We start from the raw sequence: 21,099 nt of genomic DNA, 5'->3' as shown, positions 1-21,099 counted from the left end.
GAAACTGCATCCTAGTTCCAATCACTGGCAATTAAACTGCCTCCTCACTTTCCTTTCCAAAACTGCATAATATTGATTTGGGATTCTCCAGCCACCCCTAAGAGACAGCTGCCTTGGTGCACATAGCATCTCTTGGTTTGAGGCAGTAGGAAAGAGAACCAAAGCTGAGACTACTGTCTCTGTAAACCCTCAAAAATCCCTTAAGACACTTCACAGAAAGAGATTCTGGTGGTTTGAACTATCTCCCGCCTCTGCTCTGTTCCAGCTTTGAAAGGACCCTTCCTGGGGAGCTCCACCAGGGGCCTGTAATTCCCCATGCTGTGTGAAGGCAGCAGCCACGTGTGAATGTGCGTGTGTACGTGTGCATGCAGGCGCGCTTGCTTCTCCTCTGTGTGGTGCATAATGATTATCCAGCCTGGCGAAGGAGGTGTAATAACAGGGTAGAAGGCACAGATAATAGGGCCTTTCTGGCACAAGCAGCAAGTTCATCTGAATCCACCAGAATCCATTTGTTGGAAGACAGATGGATAGGAATGCGGAAAGGTAGACACCAACCTTTAGTTTTCAAATACATTTGCTGCACGTGGTAATTAAAGCTATTTTTAAAACTCCCTAAGTGTCAGCACTCCCTTTCCCAAGCATTTTTCTGTCAAAACTCTGCAAAACGGCAATACGCTTGTTGGGAACAATCGATTCATATCTAAAAACATGGAGTCTGATTCCACAGCAATAGCAGGTTGTCTGTCTACAGGGAGTTGGAACTTGAACTGTAGAGGATCTGGAGTGGCCCCCACAGCCTTGGCTGAGCTGTAGTTTAGTGATCCATGGACACATGTTTCTCACCCATGACACTATAAACTCTCTGAGGGTGAGGGATGCATCTTTCAAATTCTTATGAGCATCCCTGGTGCTTCACAGGTGTTCAGTACATGTATGACGAATGAACAATAGCTTGTCAAGAGTTATATATCATGGGAGGGAGAGAGGTCATGAAAGAAAAAGGTAAGGACCACTGAAGAATCACAGCATAAGTTGTATGCAGTGTGGAAAGAAGGAAAGGCCATGGAAGACATTAATAGGTATTGCAAAAAGTGGGGGAGGCAGTAATTTGAACTGTCTTAAAGGATGCATGAGACTTCAGGAAGAACGAGGGTCGCAGCAGGCCCAGAACAGAACTATAAATGCTGTGATTCGGATTCATAACAAATAACAAAAGGAATTAATTCCTCAAGTCTGTGTGTTTTCCTGATTAAAGTACAAAGGCTAACTTTCCCACGGGATGTGAGTCACTTGTTACAAAGAAGAGCTATCTTTTTTTTGTCTTTTCTTTGGGGCAGAGTCTTGCTCTGTGGCCATCTCCACTTCACTGCAAGCTCCACCTCCTGGGTTCACGCCATTCTCCTGCCTCAGCCTCCCAAGTAGCTGGGACTACAGGCACCCGCCACCATGCCTGGCTAATTGTTTTTGTATTTTTAGTAGAGACGGGGTTTCACCGTGTTACCCAGGATGGTCTCCATCTCCTGACCTCGTTATCCGCCCACCTCGGCCTCCCAAAGAAGAAGAGCTATCTTTTAAGAGTGCTTGCTGTCTGCCTGATGCTGTGCTAGGCCACTTCCTGTATGTTAGCTCATTTAATCTTCATGACTGTCCTAGGAGGTCTGTCCTAGGAGGTAACTATCACAAAGTCTACTGAGTAAATGATGAAGATATGGCTCAAGGAAGGAAATAAAACAGTCATAGAAGTGGTCAGTATTGGAGCCAAAATCATGTCCATGGTGTGTTCTCAAAGGCTGTGATCTAAAGCACAATGGTATGTCATTTCTTCCTCGGTCCTGCTCCCCAAACCCATCATTTGTGCAGCTGCAAACACCCTCTCCACAGGGCTTTTCAAAGGGCTAAAGAATGATCCTGCAGAACAATGACATCATATATCTGCAACCATAAATGTTAAATCTCATAGGTTCCTTTAGGACTGAGAAAGAAGAATAGACCTATTGTGATTAACATATAGAAGTGCATTTCCAGTAAATAGGGTTTGTTTCCTTCAGGTATTTCCTCATGGGACATGTATTAGTTTATTTGTGTGGGCTTTTGCCAGGTTCTTTCACGTTTTCCATAATAGATTTTAAAAATAAGGCGCTAATGTGCAAAATAACATAAAGGGTAGAAATCTAATAAAGCAGCCCCCTCTTATCCTCGGGAAATGCATTTCAAGATCCCCAGTGGATGCCTGAAACTACAGATAATACCAAACCCTATATATACTATAGTTTTTTCTATCCAATAACCTAGCACTGGGTGACCAATGGGTGGTGGTGCATACAGTGTGGAGACCCTGGATAAAGGGATGATTCATATCCTGGGTGGGACAAAGCAGGACAACGCAAGGCTTCATCACACTACGCGGAACAGCGTGTGATTGAAAACTTATGAATTATTTATTTATGGAATTTTCCACTTAATACTTTTGAACCTCAGTTGACAGTGGGTGACTGAAACCATAAAAAGTAAAACCACAGATAAGGAGGGACAACTGCAATAAATTAACAAAAGTTTCATAGTAAGACTTTCCATAATACAAACTATATTACTGTTTCTAAGTTATGAAAAATTCAAATATTGCTGGGATTCCATAACTTATTCAGCATTCAACCAGTGCTGGGTGTGAGAGGGAAGATAATGGGGGAGCCGTGTGGCATCAGGTATGTAGTTCTTAAATTCGAAGTCACTCAGATCTCAATTCCTGATTCTGCCACTTACTAATTATGTAGCATCAAACTGTTTTCTTATCTGTAGGACGGTATAATAGAAGTTGGAGTTCTTGAGGGTTCCGTCCTCCCACCTTTTCCGGCATTCCCCTTCTAGGTCATACACCCTCCTGGCAGCATCACCTGACATTGACTTCTCCTTCCCTTTGAAATGGTTTCTTCACTTGGTTTCTGGGACCACCGCCTACCTGTCCTCCTCCTCCACCTCAGACGGCTCCTGGTCAGCATCCATGATGAGTTTCTCCTCCTTTCTCTGGCTTGGCATGCCCCAGAGGTGCCAGGGTTTGAGCCTCTTCTCATTTTTAGTAATGCAACCCCTTTGTGGTCTCATCCAGTCACATGAGGTTAAATATCCCCTATATGCAGATGGCTCCCAGATTCGTATCACCAGCTTTACCCTCCCTCTGAACTCCAGACTCATAGAGCCACATGTCTAGTGTCTACATACCATCTCTGTGTAATGGTCTAATAGGTATCTCAAAATCACCAGATTCAAACCAAATTCCTGATCTTACCCCTCAAATATGCAATCTCCTCATCTCAAGAAATGTCTTCTCTTTTCAGTTCCTGAAGCTAAAAACAAATGAAAATCCTAGAATCATACCTGATGTTTCTCTTTTCTCATAATCCACACCTAATCCAACAACAAATCTTACCTGCTCCCCACCCCAAATATATACAGAATCCAACTACTTCTTACCTCCTCCATTCTACCTCATAGTCAAAACCACCACCCTTCCTTTCCTAGATAATCACAATAGCCTGATAAATAATTTATTTCATCCCTACACCCCTCACCACCTCACTTACTCTTAAGGCAGTTACGAGGGTATAGTTTCAAAATATATATATATAGATTGCCATCTTTTGCTCAAATCCCTCTCCTTGCTTCCAACTTCACTCAGAACAAGAATTGTGTCTTACAAAGGCCAGAAAAGTTCTACGTGACCTGGCTCCCTGCCATGCTTCTAACCCCTCTCCCACCACTCTCTCCATCACTCACTCTGCTCCAGCCACACTGGCCTCTGTACCATTCCTAAAGCCTATCCCCAGACTCCCACTCAGAGACTTCACACCTGTTCTCTCCTCCAACTGGAATGCTGTTCCCTCAGATATATGCACAGCTTCCTCACTTCCTCATTTCTTCAAGTCCCTGTTCAAATGTTACCTCATCAAATAGATTTCTCATGGGCACCCTATGTAAAGTAGAATCCATTCCTTCTCCTTCTTTTTGCCTTACATGATTTTATTACACTACATAGAATCTAACAAATTCATCAAATTATAAATGTAATAATTATCTGGTCATCTGTCTTGCCCCATTCAAAATATGCTCCACAATACCAGAAGTCTTCTGAGAATTAAGTCAGATAACAAAGATGACGCCTATAATTAACCAAGATGGAGTAACAGCGATTGGATTTACCCTCTGATATGAAATAACCAAAAAGACTAGGAAAAACCTATGAAAAAATAGTTTGCAAGACACTGGAAAATAGGCAACGAAGAATAGCGATCCTCCAAGACAGGAAACAAGGCAAGTTTTATGACTGAGCTAAATCACTGCCTTCAGAGAATTTCCATGCCACAGTGCAGGTGGGGAGAGGAAGCATGCGGAACTCAGCAGACTCCACGTGTTAAGGATATGGACCCGAGAGACTGGAAGAGCAAGGCAGTTAGAGTTTGCAGGAAAGAGTACTAGAGAGGAGAAAACTGCACAGAGAGAGAAAAATGTGGTCACTCAGAGAGGGTCCCCCATGACAATACTGAGCAGAGTGCTGACCAGAGCATGCATGTAAGGAGACTACCTAAGGCTGGTAAAAGAACCAACCAAACCAGTGTACGGAGCTCACTCAGAGCTAGGAAGAGTGTTTCTTCCTACCATCCAGACTGGAAAACCTCATACTTCATGTGCATTGAGCAAAATACTTAGGTAGTCTAGCCTCAGCAGTGTAAAATAATTAGCCCTAGACTGAGTTTTACTTGAGAAACACCTATTAAATCACAAAAGCAAGAGGATCAACTATTTCCAAATAACTGTATCCTAGAAAAAAAAAAAAAACTCAAGAATATGTATAGGAACACAAAAAAGAGCTAGCACTCAACAAAGTAAAATTCACAAAGTCTGGCCATCAATCAAAGGTTACCAGGCATTCAGAAAAACATAAGCCATAAGAAGAAGAAGAATCAATTAAACAAAACTGACCCAGAACTAAAACAGAATTAGAATTAGCAATGACTTTAAACAGTTATCGTAACTACTTTTTTCACATTCAAAATGTAAGTAGAGACATTGAAGATTTAAAGAAAAGACTCAATTCAAACTTCTAGAGATCAAAAGTACAATGTAGGCATGACATTTAAAAAACACACTGCACAGAATAATTGGCAAATTAGACACCAACAAAGAAAATATCACTGAATCTGAACACATAACAATAAAAATTATGCAAAACAAAATAGAGAGAAAAAAAGAAGAGGAAAAGAACATCAGTGATATGTGGGATAACTTCAAAAAAAACTAATATCTGCATAACTCAAAATCTCAAGTAAGAGGATATGGAGGCAGAAAAATAATAGAAAATATAAAAGATCTTTTTCACATTTTGCAGTAATAATGGATTAAAATTTTCATGAAAATTATAAATACACAAGTCCAAGAAGCTCAACAAAGTGCAGGCACACACAAAAATAAAAACAAGAAGAAAACCATGCCAAGGTACGCGATAATCAAATTGATCAAAACCAGAGAAAGAGAAGAAACATTAAAAGAAACCAGAGATAAAGAGCATGTTATGTACAGAAAAACAAAAGTAAGGATAATATCAGATGCTTATCAGTATTAATATGAGTAGGAAGACAGGGCGGCAACATTTTTAAAGTACTGAAAGGAAATACTGTTAACCTAGAATTCTGTACCTAGTAAAAATATCTTTCAAAAATGAAAGTGAAATAAAGTCATTTCACACATACAGAAGTGGAAAGCATTCACCACCAACAGAACTGTATTATAAGAAATGTGAAAGGAAGTCTTTCAAGCAGAAGAGAAATGATACCAGATCAAACTACAGATCTTCACACCAAAAAAATAAATACCACCTGAAATAATAACGGCAGAGAAAAGTATTTAAGATTATTTTCTTATTACTTAAATCTCTTTAAAAGATAATTGACTGTTTTAATAAACATAATAACTATGTATTTTTGTGTATATAACACATATAAAAGTAATATTTATTACAACAATTATATCGAGTCCAGGAGGGTAACACGGAGGGATACTATTGTAAGATACTCATACTGAAATATATGTGGTATAGTATAATTTCACTTAAAAGTAGATGGTGGTGAATTAAAGATGTATACTATAAATCCTAAAGCAACTACTAAAATGTTTTAAAAGAGTTATAGCTCATAAGCCAATAAAACAATTAAAATAGAATCATAAAAAATTCTCAATTCATCCATAAGAAGTTTTAAAAGAGAAAAAAGGAAACAAAGGAAACGAAACAAATACAAAACAGCAAGAAGACAGGCTTGAGCCTAACAATATTGATGATTACATTCAGTATAAATTATCTAAAATTCCTCAATTAAAAGGTGAAGACTGTTATAATGGATAAAATAGCAAGACCTAAATAAGTGCTGCCTCCAGGAAATATACTTAAACATAAAGAAACAAGTATGTTAAAAGTAAGATGGTGAAAAAAGGTATTATGCTAACACAAGTCAAAATAAATATAGAATGGCTGTAGTAATATCAGATAAAGTATATTTCAGAGCAGAAAAAATTACCAGGGATAAATCCTAATTTATGTCCTAATGATACAGGGTTAATAAATCAAGAGGACATAAAAATCCTAAGCATTTCTGCCCCTTGAAATAAAGCTTCCAAATATACTAAGCAATAACTGATAAAACTGAAAGGGGAATAAACAAACTCACAATTAAGTATGAATATTTTAATATTCCTCTCTAAATAATTGATAGAAAAAGTAGACAAAATAATCATAAAGGATACAGAAGGCACAATCAACACTCAACTAAAATGACCTAATTCACATTGATGAAACATTCCACACAACAACAGACAATGGATCCTTTTCAAGTATGCTTGAAATATCTAGCAAGAAAGACAATATACTGGCTATCAAATCAGTCTCAATAATTTTAAAAGGACCCAAATAATAGAAACTCTATCCTGTAGCCACAGTGGAGTTAAATTAGAAATCAATAGCAGAAAGATTTCTTTAAAATCCCCAAATATTTGGAAACTAAAAACATACTTCTAAAACCCATGGGTCAAAGAAGGAATCCAAAAGTAATATAGAAAGTATTTTGAACTAAATAATGAAAGCACATCATATCAAGATTTGTGAGATGTCACTAAATCACTTAAGGGGAAACATAGCAAAGAAAAAGACAGGTCTTAAATCAATTATCTCACCTTGTTCCCTAGAAACTAGGGGGAAAAAAAGAGCAAATTAAAGCCAAAGTAAACAGAGAAAAGAAAATGATGAAGACAAAACAATAAACTAATATAAATGGATATTGAAAAACAATAGAGAAAATCAATGAAATTGAAAACTGGTTCTTTGAAATGAATAACATCAATAAATCTCCAATCAGACTGATCAAGAAAAAAAGAAAAGAGACAAATAATGAATGTTATAAATGAGAAAAATCATATGTCTATAGATTCAACAAGTATTAAAAGGATAATAGCAGCATATTATGAACTTCATACCTATAAATTTTTTTGCTTGTTTTGTTTTGTTTATTTGAGACAGAGTCTCACTCTGTTGCCCAGGCTGGAGTGCAATGGCACAATCTCGGCTCACTGCAACCTCCACCTCCCGGGTTCAAGTGATTCTCATGTCTCAGTCTCCCAAGTAGTTGGGATTACAGGGGTGTACCACCACATCTGGCTAATTTTTGTATTTTTAGTAGAGGTGGGGTTTCGCCATGTTGGCCAGGCTGGTCTGGAACACCTGACTTCAAGTGATCTGCCTGCCTTGGCCTCCCAAAGTGCTGGGATTACAGGGGTGAGCTACCATGCCTGGACCGTACCTATAAATTTGACAACTTAGATGAAATGGGAAAATTTCTGGAAAGACACAAATTACTAAACTTACTTGAGAACAAATAGCTAGCTCTATGTCTAATACATAAATGTAATTTGTAGTTAAAACATTCCTCTAAAGAAAACCCCAGGCCCAGATGGCTTCATTGGTAAATTCTAACAAACATTTAGGGGAAAAAAATAATAATTATTTATGAACTCTTCCAGAAACTGTGAAAGAGAGAATACTTCCCAGCTTACTTTTGAGGCCAGCATTATGCCAATACCAAAACTAAAGAAAGATATAAAAAGAAAAAATAAATAAATACCAATATACCTGGTGAACATAGGAGAATAATTCTAATCAAAAATTTAACAAATCAAATAGAACAATATATACAAAGGATAATATAATGTGAAAAGTAGGTTTTATCCCAGAGATGTTGGATTGCTTTAATGTTAGAAAATCAGTCAATGTAATTCAGCATATTCTGCAAAAAGAAAAACCATATGATCATCTCAATAGATGCAGAAGCATTAGATAAAATCCATTATCATTTTCTGATAAAAATTCTCACCAGTCTGGGAATGGAAGAGAACTTCCCCAATCTGATAAAGAACATCTATAAACAACTTACAGCTAACCTGATACTTAATGATGAAAAACTGTGTGTGTTCCCCCTAATATCAGGAATACGAAAATGATGTCTCCTGTCACCACTTATATTCAACATTGAACTGCAGGTACTAATCAGTGCAATCAGGCAGAAAAAAGAAATAAAAGGTATCCAGATGGAAAGGAAGAGGTAAAACTGTCATATTCCCAGAGGACATGATAGTCAAGAATATTTTCTCTAAGAAAATCTAATGAAATCTATGAAAAACTCCACTAGTATTAGTAAGTGGGTTTAGCAAAGTTCCAGGATACAAGATCAATATGCAAAAATCAATTGCATTTGTATATTCTACCAATGAACAATTGGAAATTAAAATTTGTTTTAAAGTATAATTGTCAGTAGCACTGACAATATAAAATACTAAGGGATAAATCTGATAAAAAGACGTGAAAGATCTGTACACTGGAAAAGATAAAACATTGAGAGAAATTAAAGAAAATCTAAATAATTAGGGAGATAGATCTTATTTGTGGGTGAGAAGACTCACTATTTTTATGATATCAATTCTCCCAAAAATGGAGTACAGATTCACTGCAATACCAAATAAAATCCCAGTCAGCTTTTTGTAGAAACTGACAAGCTGATTTTAAATGTATACAAAAATTTCAAGGACCAAAACAATCTTGAAGATGAAGAACAAGGCAGAAGCCTAACAAAATCTAATTCCAAATCGTATCGTAAAGCTATAGCTATAGTAATCAAAAGAATGTGGGATTGGCATAAAGATAGAAAAAAAAATAGATCAATGGAATAGAATCAAGAGTACAGGCATTTTTCAGATACTACACTAAAAACATATTCTTAAAAGAATAAATTGGTAAGTTAAACTTCATAAAAATTTAAAATGTCTCTTCTTCAAAAGACAGTGCGAGACTGAAAAGCCACAGGCTGGGAGAAAATATTTACAAAGTATATATCTGATTTTTACAAAATCTTTTATCCCAATATAAAAAGAATTTTCAGAACTCAATAATAAGAAAACAAAAAATCCAATATAAATGGGGAAGTTGTTTAAACAGATACTTTGCCAAGAAGATACTTAGATCTAAATGGCAAACCAGCACAAGAAAAGATGCTAGGAAGTATTATTAGTTATCAGGGAAATGAAAAATCAACATCACAGTGAGAACCATTACACACCCATTAGAGTGACTATAATCAAAAAGCCTGACCATACCAAGTGCTGAAGAGGATATGAAGCAATTGGAACTCTCAGCAACTTGGCAGTTTCTTAAAAAGTTAACAGAAATCTACCATAGGGGTTAGCAATTCCACCTGTAGGTATAAGCCCCAGAAAAAGGAAAGTATATGTCCATACAAAGACTTATACATAAATGTTCATAATAGCTTTATTTGTAATAGCAAAAAAACTAAAACAACCCAAATGTCCATCAACAGAGGAATAGATAATCCTATTGTGGCTTACAGATGTACAAATAAATATTCCTCATCAATAAAAAGGAAAGAACTATTGCTATACATTGCAACATAAGATGAATCTCAAAATAACTTCATTGAATAAAATAAGCCATACCAAAAGCAGAAGAGTACATACTCCATAATTCCACTTACATAAAACGCAAAGATACAAATAATCAGTAGAGCCAGAAACAGATCAGTAGTTGCCTAGAAAGTGGGAGAAAGTGGGCCAGGAGGGTGGCGTTCCTGAGGGCCATGAGGACACTTTTGGGGTGATGGATATGTTCACTACCTCCATTGTGGTTATGGTTTCCTGGGTATATACATATGCCAAATTTAACAACTTATACACTTAAATATTGTATGTATTGCATGTCAATTAAACCTCAAGAAAGCTGTTATTTTTTCAGAAAAAAAGAAAAAGGTAATGAAGGTGATACTCAAAAACAATGTCTGGCTCTGTCTAAGGTCTAATAAATGGCAACTCTTGGTCTTCATTCAAGAGTTCTGAGCTGGGGCTACAGAGGTAGTAAGATGTGCTCCCTGTCCTCAAAGATTCCTCGGTGAAGCTGGGAGAGAAACAAGTAAAACAATTATGACAAACATAATTGTTTTTGAGTGTTACTAAATTAAATTTGAAGATGGTAAATGGTACAGGGACTGAACAGTCCAACAGAATTGGAATCTTCAAAATAAAAGGAAGAAAACAATCTTTTCCTTCCCTCTCTTTCTGTGGGTCCCAAACAGAGATTTCTTAAAGCTATGTGATTCAACATTCATATCATGGTCTTTTTCTTTGTTTTCTTCAATTAGAGCATTAGCATCTTCCTCTCCCACGTTATACATGTGGCGCGTAATCTTATTTTCATTTGTTTTACCTTGGTGTGTGCTTTAGGATAGGGAAGACTTGAAAGTCTGGATTGATGTCCCTGGACTGTTGACAGGCTGCTCTAAGAGCAAGGACTGACCCCTAAGGATCCTCACTGAGTACTTGTTGGTGACAAACTAGTGAAAGTGATAAGATGGGGACTGAAGCCTGAGGCTCAAGAACAGGAGAGCGTCTAGGCAGAAGGTACTGAAGAAGTCCACACACTGGGATGACCTTGTCCTTGGGGTGGCAGATGGGGGGTCTCTTAAGATAATAGTCAGATCATTTAACCCAGCGAGCTCTTCTGTGTGTCAGCTCCTCATACTAGGAACTTTAGGGAACCTCAGAGAAAGCAGATCAGCTTGTCCAGGGAATCAGGCATGTGCATCAATTCCCCAACACAGCAGAACTGGGGTGAGGCTGTGAAAGAATCACCCTACTGGGGAAATACAGAAGTCCTTTTGGCAGAGGCAATGTTAAGCAGATCCCTGCAAGAGAGGGAATTCCTAGACAATCACAGATTCAGAAGGACATGGCAGGTGGAAAGAAATACGCTGCCAAAACCCCAAAGCTAGCAGGGAAAAATAAATACAAGAAACAAGAAGTCACTCATCCTTTTGCAGGGATGACCCATGAGATAGAAATGCAATAGTAAGAAGTAAATAAGGGTGCAAGTGTGGGGTCAGGGTCATCCTGCAGAGGGCTGCAGTGGGCTGGATGATGTGGCAGATTTCTTAAAGCTATGTGATTCAGCATTCACATCACAGTCTTTTTCTTTTATCATGCCTTTGTCTTTTCTGTGTCTGAGGAGCCAACCAGAAGGATGGCGACAGTGGTCTCTGAGATCAGGAGCACCAAGAGAGAGCCAGGTTTGGGGAAGATGGTGAGTTTGGAGAGAGACACGCTGAGTTTGAGGTGGTGATGGAGCTTCCAAGTGGCCAAGTCAAGAGGATCTTGAGTCAAGCTGGATCTCTGGATCTGGAGTTCAAGGGCAAGGTCTGGAATGGACGTGAGATGTGGAGTCACCGACATACGCTGGCAATCGGGAAGAAGTGGCAAGGGCTTGCTGACTATACCTCCTCCCTTTTTAGAAGTCACCTCCTCCTGGCCCCTGCTGACCCACAGATCACCTCTTAGAGCCTCACTCTCTGATAAAACCCAGGCGCAAAGGTTATGTGTGCATACTCACATCATCCGTTAAGCACCTTAAACCATTTCCACCAAAGTATGTGTGTGGTTTGGTTCAATGGCTGGAAGAATTCATGTAACAATGGAAGTTGCCCATCAACAAACAGAGTGCTTCAATCCCCATCATCCTTGGTTCTTCAAGAGGCTGGAGAGTCATACTGATTTTTCTATGGGAGAATTCCCTGAACAAAGTTCCCAAAAGGCCAGACCCACAGGGATCCCCGACTCTCCTGGCATCTGCTGGAGGATGCGTGGAGAGGAAACATTTTACCTCAGCTGCTAAAGAGGCTCCAAAAGCCACCCGCCTCATCCAGAGTCAAGGCTGACTGGGCTTGAACTTGGCAACATCTGATGAATGACCCATAGAGGTCCTTTCCATCGCTGAAACTCAGGACTTAATTGTTGCCTTTGTCTTTTCTCTGAGCAGACAGGGAAATGCTTGTCAATGCAATTTGCTCTACACTATGTACATCGACCTGCCTTCAAACAAACATTTGAAGAATCTATTCCTTATTGAGGGCATTGAGGATTCAGTGATGAGCTGAATCTGGCCATGCCCTCAAGGGACTCACAGTTCAGTGGCCACCTTGACTAACAGTTCATTTTGTTTTCCACAAGTTCTTTTGAGTCCCCTACCCTCTCTAAGGTAATTTGCAACCTAATCAGTCAATTAAAATATTCTTTAAATACTTTTAGCAGATCTAAAAACATACCCGCTCTCCAGTGTCCCCAGAGTGGTGCCCAGAGACCTATAGGAACTGTCAGTAGGGCTCACACAAGGCTTCCTCTGCATCCAATTATTTCTTCTCCAAATAAACCAGGTCTGTAATATGTAGCACCAATATTCACCAGAAAGAGGGCAGGTGTATTTAGAAAAACACTGCATAAAGAAAGCAAATAAAAACATGTGCCCTCAAGTGTTTATTTTGAATCCAGGAAAATGCATAAAACAAATCAAATACAGAGAAGGAAACTGAAAGGCAGAACCTGTAAGGAATGAGAGTGAGTGGGGGGCACAGCTAGAGGGCCATGCTGGAGGCCCCAAAGACACCTGCGGTGTCGGGGAGGCACAGACCTGATCTTATTTGAGGAGCTGAACTTAATCCAGAGAAGTGGGGGAGCAGTTTCAAGAAGTGGGAAGGCAAGGACCCAGTGAAGCAGCTGAATTCTAGAGCATGTTGGAAAGTGAGCCAGTAAATGCCTGCCCCTGACTCTCCTTTTCTCTTTATTTTTTCCCCCTTACTTTATCTCTAGTCATTATATAAGACAAACAGGAAGGTGGCTGGGAAACCATTTGCCTGTGGCTCTATACTTGGATAGCTTAAAAATTGGGCAAAGCCTAAAATGATATCACATTGTAATAAGAATAACAGGACTTTTGTGTTCAATTGGGGCCATGCTGAAACCGGAAACAGTAGTCCTGAATATAGCCGGATCCTAAGGATAAGCCTACATGTAATTTGGAAAACACCTCAGTCCTTAACCAGAGGCTACCCTGGGGTGCCTGGGTGAAAGCTTTCCAACAGGCCCTACTTTCTGATAGAAGACTTCAAAAAAAGTCCATGAGCTGGCACCAAAGGCCAGCCCAAGAGTATTCCCCGTCAGTGTATATACCTGACCCCCACTGACTGGCTTCACTGAATCAGACACTGACCGTGAGTTAGGGATCTTTGCCAAGGCCATGTGCATGAAGCTACTGTTTGATGGAAAAATTTTGGAGCCAGACGGTCCTCAAATAGGATCCTAGATACACCATTAATAGCTGCATGACCTTGGGCAAGTGATTTAACCTCTGGAGACTCTGTTTTCCCATCTGCAAAATGAGGATAACTGCCACACTGGGCTGTTGATGAGGACTAGGAGGGTAACAAATGCAGTGACAAGTGCCTGGCGCATAGTAGGTGATTAAGAAATATTAGCTAGCCAGGCATGGTGGCTCATGCCTGTAATCCCAGCACTTTGGGAGGTCAAGGAGGGCTGATCACTTGAGGTCCGGAGTTCGAGGCCAGCCTGGCCAACATGGTAAAACCTCACTCTACTAAAAATACAAAAATTAGCTGGGCGAGATGGCACACACCTATAGTCCCAGCTTCTCAGGAGGCTGAGGCAGGAGAATTGCTTGAGCCTGGGAGGCGGAGGTTGCAGTGAGCTAAGATCGTACCACTGCACTCCAGCCTGGGCAACAGAACAAGACTCTAGTCTCAAAAAATAAAAAATAAAAATAAGAAATATTAGATGTTGTCCCCTGCCTCACAGAAAAGGAAGCCAAGAAAGGAGGGAGTTGGGGTCCCTGGAGGCCCCTCACATTTGGAGGAGGACACACTCAGCTCAGAGATACTCGCACCATCCATGTGTGCTCCCGGGCTGGTGCAGGGTACACATCTGGCTATGGTGCCACACTGCCATCCTCTCTAAGCCGCTCCAGTGTGGCTCCAACAGGTATACCCCATATCTGACTCCTCCTGATGACACTCAGCCCTGGGTTCCAACTGCCCCAGTAATGCCAATGTGCCTACCAGTATGGAATGCCCTAGGGGCACCGCACACTGGGTTAGTCTGAAGTTAACTCCAGCCCTGAAGAGTGAATCAAGAGGGACAGACAGGTGGCCCCTGAGGGTGGGTGGGGATTTGGGGAAAGAAAAGAAAACAGGTTAGGAATGTAAAAGCAGAGCAATTCTTTTGAAGACTGGTAACAGAGAAACACTGGCTATCCAATTTGGAGGATTCATCAAAAAAGTAAAACCAGCATCAGACATTTGACTTCAGGAATGCATCGTTTCTTTGGAACAAAGAAAACTGGACTGTGAAGAACCATAGAGAAGTCAGCAAACCCCAGAGAATTCAAACTTCTCAAGGATCAAGGCAGCCTCTCACAGGCTCTGAAAACAGGAGGAGGCAGTCATGTCCCTTCTAATTACCAGCACAACCACCTGCACCCCACGGTAAATGGACAGTTACTACACATCCCCAACTGGCATCTGTGGACATGGAGCTAATAAGATGTGAATTCATGAAGGGAAATCTATGAAAAGTGGACTTTGCAAGTAGTTACAATCTGATACTACCTGCACAATTATTAAAATAAGCCACCCAAGACTATTTCAGACATATTAGCAAAGAACTAATGAGGAAACAGACATCATAAAAGAATGAATTGCCTACATAATAAACCTGCATCTTCCAGATGAAGCCATTAGAAATTGATCAGCTAATTTAGGAGCAGCTGAAGGCCATAGCCATGATGAGCCATGATGAAATCTTGCACCAAGAACACATTCTGAGTCTGCTGTCAGTGAATATAGCGCACTGAGGTCACACAGGCCACCTGAGTCAGTGCTCCTGAAAGGACATGTGGGCAGAGGGGATTCTTTGGGAAAGCTAGGGTGTGCGATTTCAGGCCACTCTCATGCAATGCCTGCAGCATGGAGGAGGCCAGGGCCAGACAGGGTACAAGTAATGAAGAGCAGGCCAGGCCACCATGATCTCTGGTGTTGTCATTCCTCCCTGGGGCCAAGCTGGTGGGATGGTCAGTCATGGGAGAGACTTCCTATTTACTCCCTTTACGTGGGTACACTTATCCCTACACGTACTGGTTGCACACACAAACATACTTACACACACATGCACAAACACACATGCACATACAACTCACACAGCACAGCACTCAAACTCATATACAGATATATGCACTTTCATACATACACACCCAAACATATACATACACAAACTGACATATACACACTCATGCACACACACTCATACATACACACATGCACACACAAAATTTGCACATGCACACCCCTGTACATATACTCAACACATACAATTCACACACAAAGACACACACAAACACACACACACTCTTGTACATGCACAGCCACACACATATTCACTCATTTGCACATGCACACACTCACACACACACTTGCACATGCATGCACATACCTGTCACACACTCAAACACATCCACACACATATATACACACACCTTCACACAGACACATATATACACACACCTTCATGCAGACACATCCACACACATGCATGTTCACACACACCTACACACACAACTCATAAACACACACACACCATTAACACAGACATACACACACACCTGGATTCACATTCTCGCATGCATGTGCACACCCTGCATACACACTCTCACTCACACTCATGCACACCCTTACCATCCTGCATGAAATTCAGCCTTCCTCCCCTACTCATTCCTTTGCCCCACCGCCTCTGCATCCCAATTCATGGCCTGCCCTAATTGCTCCAGCCCCTGGCTCCCACTGGCTGCCTCACCTCACCTAGCACACCTCATCCCTGCCACCACTGCCCTCTGACTTTTGACTTCCTCATGGACCTGGGTCAGAATTCTTTCTCTGGTTCTCATCTGCCAGGTGAGCACCCTGCTAGGTCAAGTTCAACTCTTTGAGCTCCTGCCTGGGCTAGGTGGAGCCCCAGGATTCACGACAGCCCCCTAAGTCAGAATTGAACCCAAAAGGATCATGCTGAGCTTTACCAAGGGGCTAGGGGCTCAGTCCAGGCCTTGCTCATCACATTTCTAGAGCCCTTACCTCATTCACAAAGACCCAGTGGCTGTCCTTGGAAGCCAGGTTGGTCTCCACGGCCTGCAGAGAGAAAAAGAACGAACATGAACAGAAGCAAGACAGAAGCTGGCAGACACAGGATGATTGCCGAGACAGAGTTTTATAAACATTGTTCTTAGAGAATATTTTCCTCACAAAACATGCCATCCCCCTGGGGCCTGCTCTGGCTGCCTTAGCTGCAAGAAGCTTCATCTGAACACAGACATCTGATTTCCTGCTCTCCCTCCACGCTCTCCTGCATCAGCCCAGAGAAAGATTAGATGCTTGGGTTCCTGCAGGCAGCACAGGGTCACAGACACAGGTACAGCCTCCCTTCCCTAGGAATGCCTGCAAACACTTTTCTGCTGGGGCGCTTAGGGGATGAGTGTTATCATTATTCCAGGCTGCAGAATCAGGAAACTGGAATGAGGGATTTATGGGGGCTTGTCTAGTCCAGCTGTACTGAGTGACATTCAGGAAGACAGCAGCTCATAGCAGCTCTGGGGCTCCCAGCTTCCTTCAGTTCTTTAGGATCCATAGAACAAAGCTCTTTCTAGTTCCTAGGCCATAGCCCCATTTGTAACTCTGTATTACAGTGTTTTCTTCTGTTTCTTTATGGCACTTGCCATCTTTGTGCTTGAACGGCTATCAGTTTACTTATTTCTTATTGTCTATCTCCTCTGCCAGAATATTTCTTATTGTTTATCTCCTCTGCCATTATGTCAAAGGCCACATCTCCTAGGTCACAGCTGTGTCCCAATAGCTGTAACCAGCACACAGCAGGTATTCAGTAAACATTGTTGATTATGCAAATGAAGTGGAAGGCCGAGGCAGACAGAATTCAGTTAATTATTTTGTTTCCTGTATGTGTTTATGAGTGCTTTCCCTCTCCTTCAATTGGAAAGCCAACAGATTGGAAGAATTGGAAGAGACTGATGGTTTCCAAGCATGTCCCGTATGAATACATCCCATGAGCAGGTGCCAAGTGCTTGCTGAGCCTGGGCACTGAGCCAGGCCGACTATGAACCTGGACAAGAGCTATCAGATTGGAGTCCTGTTTTTTTGTTTGAAATGTAATTTTATTATTCCTGTTATCGAAAAAAAATGCAGAAAAATAAAAATGCTCAACATCCCATCATCCCATCCCATTTAAAAAAATATGCTGCCATAGTGAAAATTCCCCCTTTATCCCTCCAAATTTACTCTCTAAACATTGTTTGAGGTGTCACCTTCTAGAAGATTTTACAGTTACCTCCGCAAGTAAATAGCTACAAGTAGATATCAGACAAGTGTTTTCATTAAAATCAGACCATGAAATACACATCCAGTTAAGACTCTAGTTTTTGATTTATCAGTGTAACACGAATATCTTTCCTCATCAGTACATAGAGATCTGACTCACTCCCAACAAATGAGGCATGGAGGTGTCAGGGCCTGTGCCAACAACCCCACCAGTGACCCTAGGTCTGCATGGTGCTGCAGCCTGCAAACTATCATGTACAGGGTGCCTCTCTTTTGCACTGGAAAGAAAAGAGGCTCCAAGAGATGCTAAGCCGTGTACCTGGGTATGCTGCAAGGCTGTATCCTGAAGACACTTTCCGCCCCTTTCTACAAACTCAGTTAACCCGGCTCTCTCCAGAGAAGCTTCAAGGGCTGAAGAGCCAAAGCTCAAAGGGACCTTCAGTCAGGGTAGAGGAAGGAGAACACTTCAGGGTGGAGTCTCAGCCACCCCGTCCAGAGCCTCTCTCCTGTCAACACGCAGACTTTCAGGGAGGTCTTCAAAAGCCTGGAAGCACTGATGAAGAGATGGAGGGAGAAGTGGAGACAGGGTGGGCTGAGAATGCTCTGAGAACATCACTGGGCTCTAGCTCACCTCGATTGCCAACAATTCAACATTTCCTTGACACTCATGTAGAGGACACTGGCAATACTCTTATTAAATGTGCACAGATGCAAATCTGGGAGGATGTCATAACATCTCAGTGGCTGGAACACTGAACTGAATCTAAAGACATGTGGTTTAACAAGGCCAAACTCAAGCCCTACACTCAGTTTCCAGGAGCAGAAGGGCAAATGGGGAAATAAAGTTTGAAAGCAGCACTCTTGAGGAAAAACCAAAGGGGACTGCCTCCACCCAGCTGTCACTTAACCACTCTGGTCTCTGTTCCTTCATAAAATGTAGATAACACTTGCCATTTCCTGTCTCCCAAGGTATGTAAAAGCACATCGCTGGGCTCAAGCTCACCTCTAGCTCAACTCATGGAAAGGAGGGTGTGGGAGGAGTTTGTTCCACCCCTTGGCAGGTGGACCTAACCAGGTCACCCCACTCGATGAAGGACAATGCACACTATAGCCCAGTCATGAAGAGGGACAGTTAAAGTGATCAGGGATGCTTAGAGGTGGGATAATACAGGTGTCTTTAAATTGTCATGTGCAAGAGAGATTGGAACTGCTCTGTGCATCTTCTGAGTGTTGACTTAGAGCCAATGGCTCCCATAATCAGGGAGGCAGATGTCAATTCAATATAGGAGACAACTTTCTGACTTTCCAAGTCATTCAAGATGAAATGGGATGTCTCAGGAGTAGCGCCGTCCCATCCCAGGAAGTGCCTGAGCAGAAGGTGAGCAGTACTTTCTTTACAGTGTCATGTATCTAAGAAGGTTGACCATTTGTGAGAAGTAAAGCTTTATCATGCACTGACATTCTTCAGCAATGATTCTCCAGTCTGGCTGTGTTTCAGAACCTCCAAGGGAGCTTTAAAAAAGAGGGCCTGCAGGCCCCACTGCTAGGGATCCTAATTCACTGGCAATTGTGCTGTGTCTGAGATCCTGTGCTGTTTCAGAGCTCTGACCCTGCCTCTTGGCTTCAGGAGCTGAGAGTCCTGCTTCAGAATATGCAGTTCTGTGAATCTGAAGGTCTGGGTATACCTGTGCAGGTGAGAGGTTCTCTGCTTGTCCTGGAAGAGGCCAGCACTGCAGACAACCTGATTCAGTTGCTGGGAGACCCCAGGGAGTGGGTGGGAGATTTGGCCACCCTAAGAAGTACTTCCACCTAGTATCAGACCCATGCAGGGAAGATATTGGTGGAGACAATTGATCAGAAAACCCCATGGGACAACTGGTGAACTTTTCTGTCCTACTTTTCCTCACCAATTAAGCATCAGCTAATTTGTTAAGCCTCTTTTCCCCACACGGAGATAAATAGCGCCTTTCTCCAGCCTTTTCCAGAGGGTGCCATTCGCACAGAGGCTGAGATAGATGGAGAGAAGGAGAAGCTATAGCACATTTAGCAGGAACACTGCCTGCCTCCCCCTGTCCTCTATCACCCCACGCTACTCCAGCAATTACTGGAGGGCTGCCAGCTCTGTGGGAAGAGTCCTAAATGCTCACACCCTAGTGGGCAATGTCCCTCCCAGCACCACTAATTCCCCTTCTAAGTGCTGCCCTTTCCCTTTTCCTCTCCAGCTACATCTGCAGCAGGTAGAGGTAAGTCCTCCCTTCTGTCTGCAGAGTAAGAACGCCATGGAGAGTTCCAGCAGGCAGGCAGAGTGCACTGGAATCCCAGTTCTGCCACTTCCTGGCTGAGTGCTCCTGGGTGAGACTTTTCACTTCTCTGAGCTGCAGTTTCCACACCCATAAGGCATTTGAATACCAACAGTGCTACAGGGGGCTCTGCCCACAGTCCCTGTGAATCTTGTTAGCATTTTTTATTACACTGACTCAGCATGTGTGTTCACTCCCAACAGCCAACACCCCCAATTCAGGCTGCCTGAACCCTGCTTGGCACTCACGGTGGCTTGGAATGCACGCCCCTAACCAGGGACCCAGAGTGCCACGAAAACAAATCACAGCTGCCTTGCTCCCTAATGGAGACTTCTCCAGAGTGTGATCTCAGCTGTTTCCAGAATTCCTCTGCAGGGTGGAGCCAAAATCACCTTGTTTGGCTTCCTTTATGTTCCTCTTCTAAGTCCCCACTCCCCTGCTGTCTTTCTTTTCTAAATTCCCCATAACTTCTAATAAATCACTGTCATACAAAAAAAATTCATCTCCATGTCTACTTCTGCGAACCCAACTCAAGACAAACACCTCCCACTTAGGGTTATTGTGAGAGTCAAATGAAATTACAGGTGACACTTCCAGCCCAGGGAGGAGCTCACTAAAGATGATCAGTCAGCACAAAGTTCCTCCCGTTCCCTCTACTGGAGTCTCCAGCCTGGTCTTGATTCGATGGTCTCTTTTGAATGTGTACAAGTGCATAATCCCTCATTCATTCATTCCTTCCTTCATTCAACAGACAGAGCCCACCCAACCCCAACAGGCCATCCCAATTCTCCTGGGTAGGGGAGTGAACCAGGAACCTCATCTCTGCCATCATGGAGACACCAGTGGCAAAAAGACCAACAATCAATACAGCTTTGCAAAGTGTTGGGCACCACCACCTCCATGTGCTCCCCTTCAAGACAGCAGGATGTGGTGCTTCCCTCCCATCTTGGCCACAGTGTGGATCGAGCTGCATAATGCTGAGG

At 42.0% G+C, this 21,099-nt stretch overlaps 1 protein-coding gene across 1 annotated transcript in view; it reads right to left on the bottom strand.

The window, feature by feature from the left end:
- The window catches only part of GRID1 (glutamate ionotropic receptor delta type subunit 1), a 753,633-nt gene that overhangs the window by 283,415 nt on the left and 449,119 nt on the right, over positions 1-21,099 (bottom strand). The window contains exon 5 of the mRNA XM_025396749.1: positions 16,563-16,616. Within this exon, the coding sequence (XP_025252534.1) occupies positions 16,563-16,616 (54 nt within the window). The remainder of the gene's footprint in view (positions 1-16,562; positions 16,617-21,099) is intronic.

Source organism: Theropithecus gelada, chromosome 9, assembly GCF_003255815.1.
Source record: "Theropithecus gelada isolate Dixy chromosome 9, Tgel_1.0, whole genome shotgun sequence".
NCBI lineage: Eukaryota > Metazoa > Chordata > Mammalia > Primates > Cercopithecidae > Theropithecus > Theropithecus gelada.
The sequence above is the reverse complement of the archived record's forward strand: the minus strand, read 5'-3'. Positions and strand labels throughout refer to the sequence as shown.